The 20,493-nt window shown below is 37.6% G+C and overlaps 1 protein-coding gene across 1 annotated transcript in view; it reads right to left on the bottom strand.

Annotated features, from left to right (window-relative positions):
- Positions 1 to 679: 679 nt before the first annotated feature.
- Positions 680 to 20,493, bottom strand: part of VIPR1 (vasoactive intestinal peptide receptor 1) — a 2,416,152-nt gene continuing 2,396,338 nt past the window's right edge. The window contains exon 13 of the mRNA XM_044066065.1: positions 680 to 1,830. Coding sequence (XP_043922000.1) covers positions 1,639 to 1,830 — 192 coding nt within the window. The 3' untranslated portion in view covers positions 680 to 1,638. The remainder of the gene's footprint in view (positions 1,831 to 20,493) is intronic.

Raw genomic sequence — 20,493 nt, 5'->3', positions numbered from 1 at the left:
AATATTGCTCTTAGAAACATAGAAAATTATTAGAATAACAAAATTTGAGTCACCATGCATTTTCTGAAGGATATTAAGTCTGAAACTCAAATGTATGCCATTATACATCCGGTCCCCAGTGATATGTCAGAAAGCCATTAATTTTATGAGGAACAAACCAAGAATATGAGGCAAAATCTGGGCATCCTGAAAATCTGGACAGTCGAGAGGTATTTCTACGAAGACCTAAGAGCTTTGCACAGGTACAGAGCTGTCTCAGATCCGTGCACCACGCAAGTTGTAAGAAACAGAAGTTAAAAGTTGCTGGAAGTACCAAGCTCTCTCAGATTTCTCAGCATTCAGCTGCAGTATCAGTATACATAACTTAGTTACCTTCCAAAGCTAAACTTGTTCACAAATGTGCACAACAGAGCTACTTGATAAATATACAAATATACTTAAAGCATTAGATTATTTAGTGTATGTATACGTATGATTATGGTTTTACACACACACACACACACACACACACACACTATACACACAAACAAACACACACACATATATATATATATATATATATAAATATGTGTGTGTTTCAATTTTTATTCCTACACACATTGTGTGTGTGTGTGTGTGTGTGTGTGTGTGTGTGTGTGTGTGTGTGTGTGTGTGTGTGTGTGTGTGTGTGTGTGTGTGTTTTAATATCTATGATGCTGCTAAGTGGTATGTGCTGAATACCTAATTATAAATAGTTACATTTTATACATTTTTATGCAAATCAGGTGGGTGGCTGCTGTTGTTTATAGCCTATACATCAGTATGATCAGAAACGGCATCTAAACAAACGTTCCCTAGTTAGTAACATCTAAATAAATAAATAAAATAACTAAAACTAGCGGAATCCCTTAACATAACTTATCCTTACTAAAAATATAACTGAAGCACAGCTACATTAACTCTGCTAAAAAAGAGGAATGTGATTGATCTTTAAATATGTTCACAACAAACATGGTTGACAAAGCTTCTCTTCCAGTTGGTAACGTTACTTTTTGTTTGAGAGCATTTTGTTAACATGTCCTTCTCTGTGCCCAGAAGTCCATACGGTATAAATTCACAAGGAGCTAATTATTTAGTTTCTGCTTCATTATATTTTATCATAATAAGCATCAGACTATAAAAATACACTCGCTGCTTATCAGAACAAATTGGCTTCAACTTCACAGCCAGTTTAATGACCCAAGACATGTGTCAGAAATCCATTTTAGTGGGTCATTACATTTTTCCCTCATTTGAAAGCATAGTTAAGAGATTTTTTGCAGTCTGTGATCTCACATTGAAAGGACTTAATCAAATACCTTGTTAAAACCACCAATGTAATTTATATACACGTTTCAAGGTCCTGAAAAAATAACTGCATTTAGTATAAATGCAGTTAAAGATTTGGCTTCATGTAATGTGCACAATGTTTAATGTAATCCTGGACACAAAAATAGCAACAATTAGCTTTGTTAACTATTTTGAGAATTTCTTTTCTATCATTTCCATACTGTGGGTTCACAGTTTGGTTGGCTCATTCTTTCATGAGAAATAACTGTCAAAGTGCTTTAGCTGTTTGACCCTTGGGAATGGAGGCCATCACATAGAACGGCTTAAGCTTTACACCACTGATGACTCTCCAGGACAGTTTGATGACCGTCTTGTTTTTGGACTACATTTTGTAAGCATGGAAATTTGGGTACTAAAGTTGGTGCCATTGCTTCCTTGGGAGGGGTGATGATATTTCATATCTGACCCCAGAAATCGTTCCAGGTGCCACCGTCTCCACTTTCTCTTTATCTCTCCTTGAACCTGAAAAGAAAAAAATATATTGTCAAAGGAGTGCATGCATATATCTGCTTCAGTAAGTTTAAAGAGACTTAATAGATATAGTATCCACAGTTAAACAGAATACTTTTTATGAACAAATGAACAAAGTTCATATAAAGCTTTATACCACATTAACAAAGTAACAGCCCTGCTATACCAAACGTCAAAAAATATGTACTAAAAATTAAGAATTAGAAGCAGATATACAAATTAATTTCCAAGTTCCACCAAATGTATGAAATGTGGACAATTTACAAACTGTAGTATTACACATGAAATAAAAATGAAAGATGCCATAAAAGCACAGGTAATGTTAAATTGTCTAGCCTTTATGACTCCTTCATAAATTGCACTATTTGATAAGTTAATCAAATCTTATTAATCAATGCATTTGTAGTTGCATTCCCGGCAGGTTAAGAAAATGGAGGAAGGTACTTTGCTTTTACATGTGAATACTGAATTAAGAAATGACAACTTCCTAATGAAAACAACATTATTGCTTGGTGGTTTGTTGCTGTGCTTCTTTCTGAAGACAAAATTTACTTATGATTGATAAGCACTAAAAGAAGATGAACTGGAGAAAACAAAAAAAAAATGGACATTTAAGCTACGTTTTGAGCTGTAGACATTTATAGTTGAAATGTGCATCACTGCTTTTATAATTGAAAATTTCAGAGAGGTATGCACCACTGTTAAATAAAAGCTTACTTCAACTATATGAAATAGAATAATCTTGTATTTAAGTAGCATTTCTGCAATTATGCAGGATACGAAACAAATATCATCCCGATAATCACAGGAATCATAAGAATTACACTGTGACTTCAGTATCATGACCATTTACTTCTTGTCAGTACATGCTCTCAGGCTGGGCCCCTTTCTCCTGGAGGGAAAGGCTAGTCAGACCCAAAGTGAATTCATTGATAAAAGACACAAGCTGATGAAAGAACACAAAACTGAAAACTGGTTGCAGGAAGGAAGGCACCAAACACAAAATGTAAGAACAAGAAATTTAATCCAAAATGAAGCGCTTTTTGTCACAGTAAATACTGTGACTTCAGATAAAAACAACATTGAGAGCATGCCCTTAAGTAGTCAGTGAACAGTAGTTAATTAGTTAGGTAATTAACCAATATTAGTTAATCAGTTAATTTCATTCTTCTTGACAACAAATTGAAAACTAGTACTCATAGAAATTGCAGTTTCTAAAGACTACAAAAGTGTCACAAACACATTTAGACACACCCACATGCAAAACTCAAACCCTAACCCTACAGAAGAAACAATACTAAATGTTCTTATATACCATAAAATACCTACAAAGGTTTTTGTATTTTATAAGTACCAAATATCTAAAATACTAAAGTGACATGGTGAACCCATGTTCGTTCCTACTATTGTTGATTTTTAAGATCTTATGTACATTTGATACATACTTTACATAAATTCTATACGTAAAACCCTATCTAGTAAGGCTTTTTAATTTCAGAATACATACAATAGAACAGCTTTCATTTAGACCTGGATACTGCCCTGCATTGGTGTTCAACTGCCATATTAATTCTAAATGTTCTAACTACAGTGAAACTGGACCCCCCCATGTTATCGGGTACAATTTGGTCTATTGCCCTGAACAAAAAAGTACAGTTTTGTACCTACCATAAATGTAGATGTTCGAGTGCTAATACAGCTGCAGTAATCACAGATGGGTTTTCAGCCGTCAGGCGGTCCCTCGGTCGGCCGAATTCCAAAGTCTTGGTCCGGCGTCGGTTGTCGTCGCTTACTCTTCTGACGTTAGTAAGGCCAGAGTATATGAGACACAGCCGACGCCATGTTCTTCAGTCTTTCTTGCCCCAGATGTCAGGTGCCCCCAAAAGGAAGGCAATACATAAATAAGGCTTATCTACATATGCAAGCAATGCAATGTAATGCAAAATCAGTGTAAGCAAGCAAATAAAACATAGCAGGATAACCCAGTCAGGTGGTATGAAGAGGTTGTCAGGCCCCATGCCTTTACCAAGTGGGGAAGGAGGGAGGGAAACCTGTACTGCAGCTGTATTAGCACTCGAACATCTACATTTATGGTAGGTACAAAACTGTACTATGTTCATCGTGCATACAGCTGCAGTAATCACAGATGGGTAGAGTCCCAAAGCTATGCATAGGGTGGTAGGTACTATGAGGAACTGGGTTGAGCCAGAATGCCCTGCAAAACAGCAGTGGCAAAGCCTGTTCTTGTTCTGGAATATAAGGGCAGGTGGTAGTGTTTTGTGAAGGTATGTACAGAACTCCAAGTGGCTGCCTCCAAAATATCCTTAGTAGGAACACCTCTGAGGAAGGCTGTAGAGGTGGCTGTGGCCCTGGTGGAGTGAGATCTGATACCAGTAGGGACAGATTTCCCATGATAGGAATAACAAAACCGTATGCAGTGGCCAATCCACTTGGAAATGGTCTGTTTGGTAACTGGTTTCCCTTGAGCCCCTACGGCATAGGACACAAAAAGTTGTTCTGATTTCCTGAAGGACTTTGTTCTGTCCAAATAATAACGTAGCTGCCTATGGATGTCTAAAGAGTGAAGCAGCCTCTCCCTTTGTTTTGAGGGTTAGGATAAAAGGTAGGTAGGTGTATGGCTTGATTTAAGGCTACCCTGGATACCACTTTTGGCATAAAAGATGGGTTGGTACGAAGGGAAACCCTGTCCTGATGGAAGATGAGGAAGGGCTGCACCGCCATGAGGGCCTGTAGTTCAGAAACCCTACGAGCTGAAGTGATGGCCAGAAGGAAAGCTGTTTTCCAGGACAAATGTTGCAGATCTGTTGAGGCAGCAGGTTCAAAGGGAGGCAATGTTAATTTTTCTAGTATGTAATTAAGGTCCCAGGCTGGTATTGGTTGCTTCCTTGGAGGTCTTATATTCTTAGCCCCTCTGAGGAACTGTCGTAAGAGTGGGTGAGAGAATAAAGGAGGATCCATGTTGAATTCTGCAGAAATGGCTGAGGCATGTATTTTTATGGAAGAAAATGAAAGTCCACTGTTCAGCAGTTCAGCTAGGTACTGTAAAACCTGAGGCAAGTTCAATTTTCTAGGGTCCTGGCCTCTTTTCTCATTCCAACAGCAAAACCGCTTCCATTTTGCGGAGTAAGCTTTTCTAGTAGATGGTCTTCTGGCCTCCAAAATGACATCCTGCACCTCCTTGGAGAGTAGGGACTGTTGTGGTGTCAAGGAATTTTCCATGCAGCGAGGTTGAGTGTTTTCAGCTGACTGTGAAGAGTTTTGTAGCTGTTCTGAGTCAGTAGAAGAGGCATTAGAGGCAGGGACCAGGGAGGAGTATGTGTTAGGCTCCTCAGGAGTGGATACCAGTGTTGCCTTGGCCAATCTGGAGCAATCAGTATCATCCTCGGTTTGTCTGTTCTTGCTTTCAAAAGCACCTTGGGCAGAAGGGGCAGAGGTGGGAATGCATAAACTGTCCATGCTGTCCAACTGAATGAAAGGGCGTCCACTTTCCAGGCCTTTGGATGAAAGGTCCTTGAACAAAACTTTTCAGTTGATGGTTCCTGTGGGAGGCAAAAGATCTATGTCTGGCCTCCCCACGCTTGGATTATCTCTGTAAACACCTGAGGATGTAACTTCCATTCGTGTGGATCTGTCATATTTCTGCTTAGAGTGTCTGCCAGTGTGTTTTCCAGTCCTGGCAAGTACTGTGCTTGAAGTTCGATTTGTCTTTCCAGAGCCAAGTTCCACAGAGTCATGGCTAGTCTGCACAAGGGGTATGAATGTGTTCCTCCTTGTTTGTTTATGTACCACATTACTGTGGTGTTGTCTGTTCTTATCAGTAATTGTCCTGGATGCAGGAAGTTCTTGAAAGCTGTAATTGCATTTATTACTGCTAGCATTTCTTTTTGATTGATGTGAAGGTGCTTTTCCTTTTGGGACCATCTGCCCTGAATGCACCTGTCCTTCATGTGTGCCCCCCAGGCGTAATCTGAGGTGTCTGTGGTTATGACTTGTTTTGCTTGAGGCTTGCAGAATGGAAGGCCTGTGTTTACTTGACATGCTTGGGCCCACCATAGAAATTCCTTTTGCAAACATGGAATTATTGGTATAATTGCTTCCAAACTGTGACTGTGTTGATACCATAGATTTTTTAGGTACCATTGAAGTTTCCTCATATGCAGCTTTGCACATGGGATTAGAAGAATGCAAGATGCCATGAATCCCAGAGCCTGCAGGATTTTCCTTGCAGTAAGCCTGGTACTTTTTGCTAGTGTTTCGAAGTACTGAGATAGTTGCCCTTGTTTTTCTGGCGTAAGATATGCCATCTGGGTGTTTGTGTCCAAGTTGGCACCCAGGAAGGTTATTTTCTGAGATGGTGTTAGCCTTGATTTCTCCTTGTTGATGGTATATCCCAGAGAAAGCAGAAACCGTGTCACATATGCCAGATGTTCCAGTAGTATGTGTTTGCTGTCCGCTTGGATCAGGCAGTCGTCCAGATAAGGGTAAATTTGTATCCCTTGAAGTCTGCAGTAGGCAATCACTGATGCCAGGCACTTTGTGAATACTCTGGGCGCAGTAGATAAGCCAAAGGGCAATGCAGAGAATTGATAGTGGATTGAACCTGCAAGAAATCTGAGGTATCTTCTGCAGCTTTGTCTGATTGGGACATGCAGGTATGCCTACTTGAGGTCCAATGTTACCAGCCAAAACTCCTTGCCCAGCATGGGAAGAAGTTGCTGTAATGTGAGCATCTTGAATTTTGGTGCAGTAGGAATGTGTTTAGGATGGATAAGTCCAAAATGGGTCTCCAGTCGGTTCCTTTTCTTGGTACCAGAAAAGTCTTGAATAAAACCTTGACCTTGTTGGTGTGTAGGTACCTTTTGTATAGCTCTCATGTTTAGGAGCTTTGAAATTTGCAGTTGTGCCTCTGCCCTTTGATTTTGTGGCAGGTTTGGCATGCCTCTCATTTTTGGAAGAGTGTGAAATTGAAATTTGTAGCCTCTGTTTATAATGTCCAGTATCCATTTGTCTGTTGTGACAATATGCCAATTGCTTGTAAATAATGCTAGTTTCCCTCCCAAAGGTGCTGCCAGCTGAGACTTGCTTGGCATGGGAATGAGGGAGTCATTGGGTTTGCTTCCTGTATTGTTGTGCACTGTCTTCACCACCTCTTGGTGCTGGAGATTGCCATTGTCTGCCTCTATATGATCCTTGTGATTGCCCTCTGCCCCTTGTGCGTCTGTATCTACCTCTTTGGGGCTTGTCAGTGGCTGGAAAGGACCAGTTTTTTGAAGGCCAATTTCTGCTAAAACGTGGTGGTTGGACCTGTAAGAAAGCCTTGACAGTTTGCATAGATTTGGCTTTTTCTTCCATTTTCCGTAGTATGTCCTCAGCATTAGTACCAAATAGTACATCCTTTTGTAAAGGAGCATCAAGAAGTTTAGCTTTCACATGATCAGGTAAATTTTGTTCCCTAAGCCAGGCATGCCTGCGAATGACTGATCCTGTGGCAGCCGCTCTACTGGAAGCCTCTAGGGCATCATAACCACATTGTAAGGTGTGTTTACCCACTTGCTCCGCACTATGCATCATATCCTGTAACTCTTTTAAATCTGGTTGTTCAGGTTGAGACATTTTGTTCCTTAATTGTGATAACAGGTACTGTTGATATTTAATCATATGAAACTGACAGTTTAAGGCCCTCATGGCTAGGGTGGCCGAGGTATATATCTTTTTACCCCACCTTTCTAGAGATCTGGATTCCCTTTCTGCAGGGAGTGGATTCTTGGCAGTGGAGGCCTTTAATCCCTTGGGGCCTTGTGAAATGGTTTCAGGGTCAGCATTATGGCCTTTGTAGAGAAATTGGTGAGAGCTGGGTACTCTGTAATACCTATCAGGTTTTACTGGTGCAGGAGGCAGAGAATCAGGGTTAAGGCAAGCCTCCGAATAGGCATCATCCAGTACATCCATAACAGGGGGTATAGCCAGAGGTCTGTGCTGAGGTAACCAAAGAAATTCCCTAAGTCTTTTCTTGGAATCTGAAAAGTCTTGGCCTTCCCAATGGAAGTGTTCCCTCAAAGTGTGCAAGGTTTCCCCAAAAGAAAAATCCTCAGGAGGGGATACAGAAGGAATGGACTGTTCTGCATCCGAATCCTCAAAAGGGGAGTAAGAGTGTTCCTCTGCATCAGAATGTTCTGATAAAATGGATCCCTGATCAGAAGAGGGAGATTCTTCCTCCACTCTGGGTCTCTTGTCAGGAGGGGGCTGAGAACCTCTGATAAGAGTAATTAAATCCTCAGCTATTTTAAGCATCTGTTTCTTAGGCATGGGTCCAGGAGATGGGCCCTGTGCAACAGGCCTCGTGGGATGCCTGGCTGCTTTGGATTTAGTAAAAGCCTTTATTGAAAAAGAAGATGAGGGCCTAAATACACCATGGGTGGAGGTGGACCTGTCCACATTAGTAGGCTCGACATTAGCAGGGGCTTTGGTTGTAGTCTGGGAAAGGGCCGAGGACCCAGCGGTCTCGGGTACCGAGGACACCGCCAAAGGAGTGTCGTCGGTAGTCAGGGACTGCAAAGGCGTCTCGCTGAGAACCGGACCACGTGTAGCCTGTTTTGGCGTGGTGTCGGCGGGGACCGCGGGTCTCGCGTGTCAGTCCTTTTCCTTGCGTTTTTTGGACAAAACGGTAGTCGGAGTGTCCGACGACATTTTATAATCAAAAGCTTTACCAAAGTAGTGTTGGGCGAACTCCGCCCGACGCTTGATAGTGCGTTTATTGAAGGTAGCGCAAAAGCGACAGCCCGAGACGTCGTGGTCTGGGCCCAAACAAGGTATGCAAAGGGAATGGAAATCCTTATGCGGTATTTGCTTCCCACAAGAAATACAATTATTAACTTTTTCTGACATCGGTCTGAGGCAAGAAAAGTTTCAACGGGTACTTAGCTTTAAAGAAGACTTGGTTCCAATTTTTCGTAATTCAGGAGCTGGCCGACCGGCACTTGCGAACTGCTTCTGCTTCGGGCACCGCGCGGCAAAAAAGACTGAAGAACATGGCGTCGGCTGTGTCTTATATACTCTGGCCTTACTGACGTCAGAAGAGTAAGCGACGACAACCGACGCCGGACCAAGACTTTGGAATTCGGCCGACCGAGGGACCGCCTGACGGCTGAAAACCCATCTGTGATTACTGCAGCTGTAGCACGATGAACATCTTGTGATCCATGTATCCGCGGATATGTTTAGCTAGGGCACTGTCTCCGCTCAATTTGCCAGTGTGGTATAGATGTTAATATATATTCTTTGTTGAATCTGCTTATCGAAGAGGTGATTCACAAGTGCATGAACAGAGTGTACAAACCTATTTTAAGTAAAAATCGAATTGATACACCCACTGATACTACAGGTATACATATTGAAGGGAACACCGACAGTAATGTACTCCAGAATTTTAATAATTTCAATAATTTCATTTTTTCATTCAGTGTAGATGCTCTTGACTTATGTGGGATCATCAGGAAGAACTGGGACCTACTACGGTCAGACACCTTTATAAGTAAGAAAGTGGCTCACACTCGTAGAATTACCATCAAAAGAGGAGCCAATTTAAAAAATCTAGTTGAAAGAAACACTAATACACTAGTCAGTAGATGTGGGATGTATAAATGTGGTATGTGTAAGTACTGTAAACATATGGATGTGGGTCAGAAGTTTAAGATCAAAGGCACTCAATACACTACCAGATTTAGATTAAACTGCCAGTCTAAAGGGGTCATATACCTAGCCCAATGCCAAATGTGTCCCACATTCTATATAAAGAAAACAGATAGGAAATTGCGGGAAAGAATATATGAACATCTATACCACATTGGCAAATTGAGCGGAGACAGTGCCCTAGCAAAACATATCCAAGAATACATGGATCACAGGTTTTTGTTCAGGGCAATAGACCAAATTGTACCCGATAACATGGGGGGGGGGTCCAGTTTCACTGGAGTTAGAACGTTTAGAATTAATATGGCAGTTGAACACCAATGCAGGGCAGTATCCAGGTCTAAATGAAAGCTGTTCTGTTGTATGTATTCTGAAATTAAAAAGCCTTACTAGATAGGGTTTTACGTATAGAATTCATGTAAAGTATGTATCAGTTGTACATAAGATCTTAAAAATCAACAATAGTAGGAACGAACATGGGTTCCCCATGTCACTTTAGTATTTTAGATATTTGGTACTTATAAAATACAAAAACCTTTGTAGGTATTTTATGGTATATAAGAACATTTAGTATTGTTTCTTCTGTAGGGTTAGGGTTTGAGTTTTGCATGTGGGTGTGTCTAAATGTGTTTGTGACACTTTTGTAGTCTTTAGAAACTTCAGTTTCTATGAGTACTAGTTTTTAATTTGTTGTCAAGAAGAATGAAATGAACTGATTAACTAATATTGGTTAATTACCTAACTAATTAACTACTGTTCACTGACTACTTAAGGGCATGCTCTCAATGTTGTTTCTATCTGAAAAAGTCACAGTATTTACTGTGACAAAAAGCGCTTCATTTTGGATTAAACTGCTTGTTCTTACGTTTTGTGTTTGGTGCCTTCCTTCCTGCAACCCGTTTTCAGTTTTGAATTCATTGATACACACCCAATTATCTAGGTTCCCTTAGAATGGTCATATTATATCTCAATGTTTAATCTGCAGGAATAGTATGTTCCACATGTGGGGAAGGCCGTGAGTGATTAATCTGTCTCTGCATTGTATTCTGTTTCACTGCTGTTGTAGATTTATGTCCCTGGTTCTGCTCACTTGCTGAGACACAGAAGATTCAGGGCAGCTTGGTCCCTAGTGGCATAAAAGGCAAAACATAGATCTCTCCTTAACATAGTGAGTAGACAAAGAGTGCTTCAAGCCTCTCTTGGTACTTAACAGGCTTTAGGCCAATGATCTTCTTAGTTAGGAACCTTTCAGATATTTCTAGCTGTTTGATATATCTATTGAGGTACATCCCAAAGGGGGTATTTTACTCAATAACTGGCCTAATCAAAGCTGAATGTACGGGAATAATAACTTGTTTAGATCTGGATGATATCAACTTCTGTGTTATGGCCTTATAGTTATTTTTAAGGAAAACAATAGTGACCTAGACATATAAATTTTATCTGTACTGGACACATACCTCTCAACTGTACAGATTTTGCCTCATATTTCTGGTTTGTTCCTCATAAAAATTGTGTTTTTTTGACAAATCACTGGATGATCTAAGGATTGAAGTCTCTAAATAATGACATGTATTTGAATTTCAGACTTCATATCCTTCAGAAAAATTCATGCTAACACAAATCCTGTTATTCTAGCAACTTCCTAGGTTTGTAACAGCAATATTTAAAATCTGTCCCTATTTTTGGGCCTTTGTCCCCCCACTATGTCAGGCTTTGTCCAGATTTCTTTCACTAAGAGTTTGAGATATATGACTGGACAGAATGCATAGTGCAGAGGCTACTGCAGATAATCTCTACGGTCACCATAGTACAGTACCAGCAATGAACAGGAGAGAAGAACAGTACTGTCTATCGTTCATATTGTCTTCTGCCATGCAATGTATCACATCTGACAGTGGACATCAAGGCAGCTCAGTGTCATAAAACATGGACACACTGTTGGTGCAGGGAGACATTACATGTAAATACTGACGATGGCAAGACACTTAACATGTAAAGCAGAACATATGACAAATGAAAGACACATTAGGTGTAGGGGTGCAGTATATTATATTTAAATAATCTACTAAATTAGGTATACAACTTGCAAATGACAACAACTTTGCTGATTGCTGTGTGCCCCATGCACACAAAAGAAAAAGTACTCTTTTGCAATGTGAAGATGAGAATGCAGGCCCATAAGCTGTGCATTTCAGAATGACAGATGGTGAAGTGTGGCTATTAGCTAAATATGCACACAATATCCTTAGTGGCACTGCAATGAGACATGTTATGCCACACCTGGTGTTCAGTACAGGGGCAGTTATATTCATAATGTGACATAAAAGTGTAAGATGCTTAGGGATTTGTCTAGCTATTTCTATGTTTTGACAACAGCACAGCAGCCAACAGTGCATGGACTACTACCGCAAGGCACTTCATCATGGATACATGCAACCCTCCACTTTAAATAAATAAAGCCTCATTGTCATGTTTTCCTTTGAGTGTTGCTGTGCATGAGCATTCCGCATTTGGTTGTGATACTGAGCTACTTTCTGCATCTGTGGAAGGCATGTATTAGTGCAACATAATGCAGCTCATGGTCATCACTGTGCAGGAACAAAATGTTATTTGCACATTATATTGTGGTATGCTCTGCATCTGCGGATGGCATGTATTACTGCAAACAAAACACCTTGTGGACATGCATACATGGAAACAAAACTACTATATCTGTATTATGTGGTGCTATGTTCTGCATCTGTGGAAGGCATATACTAGGGCAACATAAAACATCTCATGGTGACCACTGCACGGCAACAAAATTACTGTTGGTGCATTATATGGTTGTCTATAGCTCTGAAACAGAGTAGCATCTCTACTAACATATATAAGCTCAACATCACACCCAGCGTGAAACATACAGGGAGAATGATGATATAATCCTCACAAATTTTGCTGCTTATCCACTTCTGAACTTTACACACTGTCATTGTTTGTCCTTTTCTAAGTAACCCACCACTGAACACTGTGCAACAACTTTCTGATTCCAGCCCAGAGCTGCAACTCCTGGTAATTTTAATTTCCTTACTCCTTGTGAGAATCCATTCCAAATTCTAATTCTTTTGTACAATCACAAGTTAAGTTTAAAGTTGCAATAAAATATTTAGACAATATTTAAAACAGACACCTGATTTCTTGTGGCAGTCAAAACATTGTTTTTATGGAATATATTAAAAGGTATATGTTCTTTGGCCAACTGAAGCAATGTCACAGTGAACATGATATGCATACTAGTAAGAATTTGCTACATTCAATGATCCACTGAAGTGAAATGCCAGACAAACTTGCATACATTAGGGGAGAATTTGCTCAGGTCTGTGATCAAAGTGAAGAGTTTTAAAGTAACTTCTTTCAGGAATGTAATAACAAAATCTGTTCTTTAAATGGTATATGTGATATTTAAAATGAAAATTCACACCACATCAAAATGCATAACTCTTTAAGGAATGAAGTCAACTGTGTTCCTTTCAGCAATTTTAAACAGGAATTTTAAATTTCAAATTTTAAACAAATCTCTATACTGACTGGTAAATTATGTTTCCTCATCTTAATTATGTATATGATGACAGAATGCAACTAATTATTCAAGTTCATGATTTATGGATGAAAGTAGGTCTGGAATTTAGAAACTCGATGGATGAACCTGATAAGCCTGGTTGCTATGATCTACTTACTTTACTAAGAAAGATATGGGACTGGATTCATTAACACCTACACAAAGTGTACACTGTTTTGAATGAACAGACAACACAAGCATAACTCCTACCTTTCGCCTTGTAAACCCCCAGGCTACTTCAGAGTCATTTGTGCAATAGTTAGATTTCATTTATATAATAAAATATTCAAAAGAGACAACCAATCAACCCATGATATTAATTACAGTTGATTAAATCTAAAAGGTCCACACATCATTTTGTTCACATAAAAATAAATAAGAATATAAAGCTAGAAAACAGTCTAAAAGCCTTTTTGCACATTTATATTCTAATTACTTGTCATTAATGAACTAAAGAATTAATTCTTCATATTAAAAGCCAAGGAGTCCAGGTGGCAACTATGACTGAATGCAATGGTAACACCTGGACTTAATGATTATATATCAGTTAAACCATTTTTTAATTTAAAATCAGATCAGAATACATAATTTTAGTCTATTGCTGGTCATAACAGAAAATAAAATAAAAATAAAAATTGTATAATTGAGTACATTGTGATAATTAGTCTTTCAAACTAGGTGTGTTAGAGAAATGTTTTTCACTGTTTCCTAAATGTGACAGGTTTTTATACTGTTTTCTAGCCTTTATATTTTTATTTATTGTAATGTGAACAAAATTATGTGTGGACCTTTTAAATTTAATCAACTGTAATTATTATCATGGGTTGATTGGTTGTCTCTTTTGCATATTTTATTATATAAATGAAATCAAACTATAGCTTAAATGACTCTGAAGAAGCCTGGTGGTTTACAAGGTGAAAGCGCTTAGTTATTTAAGTGTTTTCTGGAAGTTGTAATAAACGGCTCTTGCTTTTATTTCTGGTTGTGGATTTTTTGTTATTTTTCAGATCGTTGTTACAAGTGTCTTATTGGCCATTTCTGTTTTGTGTTTTGATAACTCCTACCTTCTTCCTCCTAATTTTAGTTTTCCTACTGATTTTCTTGCAATCTTAAATACTGAGAGAGATTCATAAAGGTTACCACAATTGGTACACTACATGTACACTTAATGTAATCTTTCTGAGTGATCAGACAATACAAACATGTGGTAGAGATGTTCTTGAGTACAGATCATGTACACTTAGTGTACAGTTAGTGTAGGTGTCCATGAATCCGGTCTATAGTAATTAAAAAAGAAAGTTTCAAAGCTAGTTCTCATGGTGAATAAATTAATCAGCTTGGTCCACATCACTTAGTTGCAAGGATGCAAGTCACTGCACCCAGCAACCTGATGCAGTGATTCCAGGCAGAGGGTGGCACTTGCCAAGTTGAAGGGTAAGTAGCTTGGATTTGTTTGTCATATTTATGATAAAAGGTAGGCTGCCAAGAAAATTACAGTCATTTCTGAAATTGCAGATAAAGCGATGTGTCAGTATGATTTGTGATGTAAAATGCTCGCAACTAGGATTTTGTGGGTGTGGTTTGTTTTTATTTATATAAATATATGATTGCCTATGTCATAACTGATGGTTTAATAAAGATGTTTCTTGTTTATAAAAAAAGGCAGGAATTGAATAATTTATGTAATGTTACTTAGGTTATATGATATATATAGCAATATATGCAAAATATAATGTTTGTAAATGTGAGCTTGTTAATACAGTTTGATTACTTTAATACACACACATATATATATATATATATATATATATATATATATATATATATATATATATGTATATATATAAATTTGCTTATGTCACAAGTGATAATTCAATAAAGGTGTTTAAAAATAGACACACACATATATGTATACACACACACACACACACACACACACACACACACACACACACACATATATATATATAGTTGACTGTATTCTTATTCAAAAACCTAATCTGAATTTTTATGAGGATCATGCTGAATGCATCAAGGATGCCAAATGGATAAAAGTTACAAGAAACAGTAATTAGTTTAAATACAAAAGATATGAAACAGGAATTTAGGCAAATTTAAGAAATAATAAATGGAACACACTTGGTCTAGATATTGTACCAAACTTTTGGCTAAATGTATTAACACTGACCTAGTTAATAAAAGGAAAAAAATTATTCCTCTAAGAGCAAACCTGAAAGCTAACCTAAAAAAGTGTATACCAATGACTTGATTTCTGACATTATATAAATTATATACAAGACCTGATACAGTCAGATTATGAAGTCAAAAAAAGTTCAAATATGATAAAACAAAAAGGTAATACAAGAAAATCTGATGGTGCAATGGATCACATGTTATTAAACAAAACCATAATAGAGACCTGTAAGAAGAGGAAGAACTAAAGTATGGCATGGGTGGATTATAAAAAAAGTATTTGATAACATCCCACATTCATGGATTATAGAATGTTTTCAAAAGTACAAAATGTACCCTATAATGATACGATATATAGCAACCCCTATGAAACAGTGGAAGACCACTTTAAAACCAAGTGTTGATAAAGGACAAGTCATCCCAGGGATAAAAATCTAAAGTGACTAATCTACAGTGATTTTTCATCACCACTACAGTTTCGCCTTGTCTGTGACCCATTAAGCTGTTTACTTAACAGTCTAGGCTATAGTTCAAGCTTAATTTCTAAAATCAACTTGGCCTAATTACATCTCTTTTTATGGATAATTTAAAACTGTACAGTTCACCACAGAAGCACCTGAAAGCACAACTACAAATAGTTAAAATTTTCTCAGACTATATAAGACTGAGGTTTGGTCTTGATAACTATGCAAAAGCAACATTTATAGGCAGGAAGACTGTCGCAACAAGAAGGTGGTAATCTGGATCAGGAATGCAATATAAATAGAATTTGAACAAGGAGGGCTACATAAATATCTGAGAATAGATGAAGAATCAGCAATAAAACACAAAATGAGAACAAAGCAAAGTAAAAAATACTTTAGAAGACTAAAAATAATATTAAAATCTGACTTGGCATCTATTAATAAACTTGTTTTAACTAGAATTAGATCAACTGATAACATAACCCCCTCAGTGTGATGAAGGTATGCACCTCATTGAAATGAATTGTATGTATAAGGTTGTGACCACGGCAGTATTTACAACCATAAGTGGAAATTCTAAACCATTAAGAAAACAAGTCTAAGATGATATCTTTGCTCAGATTAGCAGACACATTTTGGAAAGGAGGGGAAATGGAAATCATAACAGAAGCAGACAAAAATTGGCCAGTAGCAGAAGTGCCCAAAACAAAAGAACAAAGCCAAAAGAATGGGAAAGAAAACCAGAAAGCTGACAATTATAATAGTAAGCACAGATAACTCCTGGAATGATCACATATCAACCAACCAGAATTTCACAGAATGTCTAGATTTTTGCTTCACGTTTTTAGATTTTTTCTCATAAAATTTTTGGTTTTCTGGTAAATCATTGAGGAATGAAGTCACTAAATAACGACAAATATTTGAGTTTCAGACTTCATAGTCTTCAATAACTGCATAATAATGCAAAACATGTTATTGTAGCAACTTTCAACAGCCAAAATAACACCCATTATTGCTGCCTTTGTCTGGAGTTCTTGTACTGAGACTGAGATGTATGGATGTATGTTACCATTTACTAATCACGATTTGATGAGTGAATTGTTAAGAAAATGTGAATTTAAACCAAAACAGGAAAGACTAATATTGGCATCTCAAGACAAAAGGCTGTACATGTTAGCTCCCAATGTCTATGGAAAGTTGGAGATGTAGACAAATTTTGGTTCTGTTCTATGGAACAAGTAACACTTGCACATTTTGTTGCTGGTTGTGATACACTCATGGCTGAGGCATGGACTAAAACTCATTTAAAAAAATGCATAACAGTATCCTTTGGAATAATGGCGACACCTAGAAATTACTACATTCACAATATACCCCTAAAAGCAAACCCACTTGGCAGGGGTCGGGGGCATGTTGACCGTAACTTGACCTTTGACTAGTGTGTATAGTGCACTGACAAAACCATTAGGAAGTCATTGCTCTGCAGTTCTTGGCTCTCATCAGACCAATCAGAGTACAACTCAACCTTCATCATGTAGCTGATTAGGCACGTGCAACAGTTTGAGAGACCACAGAAGTTCCTCACAGAAAGTATACATGGAGTAAACAGCAAGACCTATGCCTACAATCTCAAAGCCCTATCCTTGCACTCAGTATCCTACAGACTGCTGTTGGTCTATATCTAGCCTATAAGGCATCCCTCTCATCCCACTCTGATGGATTTCTTGCACATCTGTAAAACAAATAGCATCAAAATATGAGTTCAAATGACCTAAACCTTGGCTGCAGCTTAAACAGGACAGGTATATGTCTCCAAAGATTACCCCTTCTCTGCAAAAGAATGTGAAACAAAGCTCTTCCTTAATCCTATTACACATAACTTGGACCAATGGATGGGAAATTGCAAATTTACTCCTAGTTTAGCAACTATGCACATAATGGACAGGGGCACCCTTTAAATGCTTGATGTGCACAAGTCTATGCTGTAACCATAAAATTCCTTGGGGTACTGACACATCAACAATATTTTGATAAATTTGGAATAAGCATAGCTAAGCTTATAATGGCTCTTGGATAATAGCCTATTAACCACCTATGAACCTATAAGCATTGAATTTGATAAAAAAAGGTCACATGTTTAAGACAAGAAATTCCAACCTGATGGTAGATGCAAAACTAGCTAACACTGGAATTCTTGGAAATTCTTTTCATAGTAGAGCTGGGAGATGGTGGAATTCTGATCGGATAAAAATTAAGGAATCTGACTCTCTGATCTGATTTAAAAATAATTTGTACAAGTAGCTAGGTGACAGGGTATGTGATCCTATGCAAGTAACTCACAGGCTACTAAAAGGTATTTCTAGAGTTTCAGTTTAAAACACTGACCATCGCTTATATGATTTTAACTTTAAGTGATTCAAAGCTAAGATTCAAAATGCTTTGATAGTTCATAATTTTTCTGATATGGGTTTGAACAAAAACTGCCTAGGCCATCTTGTCTACAAGTGTGAACAGTTTCTGAATTTAAGCTTGGTGGATGAAAAGGAGAACCCATAGCTCAGAGCTGCATGCCCAATTGAAGACTGGGGAGGAGGTATACTTGTGAGAAGTATTTTTGGCAGTTAAATAAATAAAATGAAAAACACATTTGCTTTTCCTGGAATAGAAAAGGTATATTAAAAAGAAAATGTTTAGTAAGCTTAACAGAGAATTGGGTCAAGTTGTTTTATTAAACAGACAAAACTAAAAGAACAAGATAAACATAACCCGATGAAAGACTACTTTCAGGAAATTGAAATAAGCTGAGATGGGGAGGGAAAGAGTGAAATACCTGTATTATTTAAGAAGAATTCAGATGTAGACCAACTATGCTAAAAGATCTGTGCAGGCAATATCATAGAATATCTTGTTAAAATGAATTACTGTATTTACTATCTTTTTGTTTGGCCAATGTTATTAAATTTGTCTGCAATACACAGTACCGGCTTCTCCAAAAAATTCTGTTAACTTAATCTTATTTCATGTGCAGAGTAAATATCTAATGTACATTATATTATTGTCCATTTTCCAATGAGCTGTTTATATTGTATGTGAAGTGATATGTTCATCATTAGTAACACTATCCTGTTTGTGGACTCACCTTAATTGTGTAAACTGGTAATTGTCTTGTTTGTTGACTGATATAGTGCTGGTGACATCAGAATTGGTATTCTGTTAGTATAACACGCATAGATTCAAAGTGATTTCTCTATGCATTAGTATAACACGCATAGATTCAAACTGACTTCTCTATGCATTGCTCATGGAGGGTGTTCAAGCCATTCTTGCTCTCCTTACATTGTTTTGAAATGTTTAATAAATTAAACTGCTTTCTGGCATTCACAGAATAAGTTTTGGATGCCTACTTTCTTGCAGAGAGGGACTAGAATATGTGTGTCTACTGTGCCATCTATGGGAATCTCCTGTCCACCATCTGTATAATAATAATAAGGTATCCTGGAACTGTAAATAGGATGTCTGGGTTACATGTTTTATCACCACCTGACTTTTTAGGGATTAATATGAAATTGCGGCATCTGCACAAGATGTGAAGAACATATACACTCTGATAACTGTATTTGCTATTCGTCTGTTATAATAGAAGAGAACCAGCTAAACTGAGACCTTCTGTGTGAGAACTGTTAGGCATACTCTTAACTGGAATATACAATTGAAAGTATAAACAAATAATAATGTTACAAATTATGTATTGAAATATGTAGTCAGTAATACTGCAAGACTGCATGTGTAAATTATTTACAGACATAAATCCCCCAAAATAAATATACTTAATCCAAAGCATTAGCTAATGTTGCCTGATAATTTCAGTGCTTTTGTCTTTTTGTCTTGATCTATATACTTCTTCACAATCTCTGCACAGACCAGTGTAGTAAAAGGCAGGTTGTTGTTACTTATTAAAATTAATTCTTGCATGTGTTTACAGCCTTGCAAATTGCTTACTGTTAATTTATGAAAGAGATGCATGTTCTGGAACTGGAGCTGTGCATGTTCATGATGGTCCAGTTCTCCATATGAGTAAGAACCTCTTTGCTCCTATACCAACCTCTATTCCCCACCCACTCCCTAATATAAATACATTTATTGTCTATAACATCCACCCCATCTTATCTACTCCATTCAAGGACTATCATACACAGAGGTAGTAGACTAAACAGCAGTGAAAAAGACAGTCCTCAAAGCTAACTACATCCATCCAGCTTAATCTATGACCTACCCTAATAAAACTCATAGGAATAATTTGTTAAGAAACTAAAACAATAGATAAGTAAACTCATAACTAAATTTATATAATAGTTTTCTTGCTTTTCAATCTAATTGCACTCTTACAACTTACAGATACACAGAGTTTCTTAGTTAATAAACATAAAGCATCAGAGAATACAACATTAATGTTACAATGATCTATTCATTATGAACTTCAGTAGTATTACATATGTTATGGATAGCCAACATTAAAATGTTTCCTACCTTACAAAAAACTCAACCATACTCAACAAAAAATAGTAAACTTCAAAGTATATTAACTCCACAAAGAAAAATATTAAAAAAGGGCTATGAATCCTTTACTCTCTCTGACATTCAGGATTCTGCATGCAAGTGATATTAACCTAAACCAAACGTCTTTGC

Source organism: Protopterus annectens, chromosome 3.part0, assembly GCF_019279795.1.
Source record: "Protopterus annectens isolate FY-2018-M chromosome 3.part0, PAN1.0, whole genome shotgun sequence".
NCBI lineage: Eukaryota > Metazoa > Chordata > Ceratodontiformes > Protopteridae > Protopterus > Protopterus annectens.
Note: the sequence above shows the minus strand (reverse complement) of the source record. Positions and strands in the feature narration are given on the sequence as shown.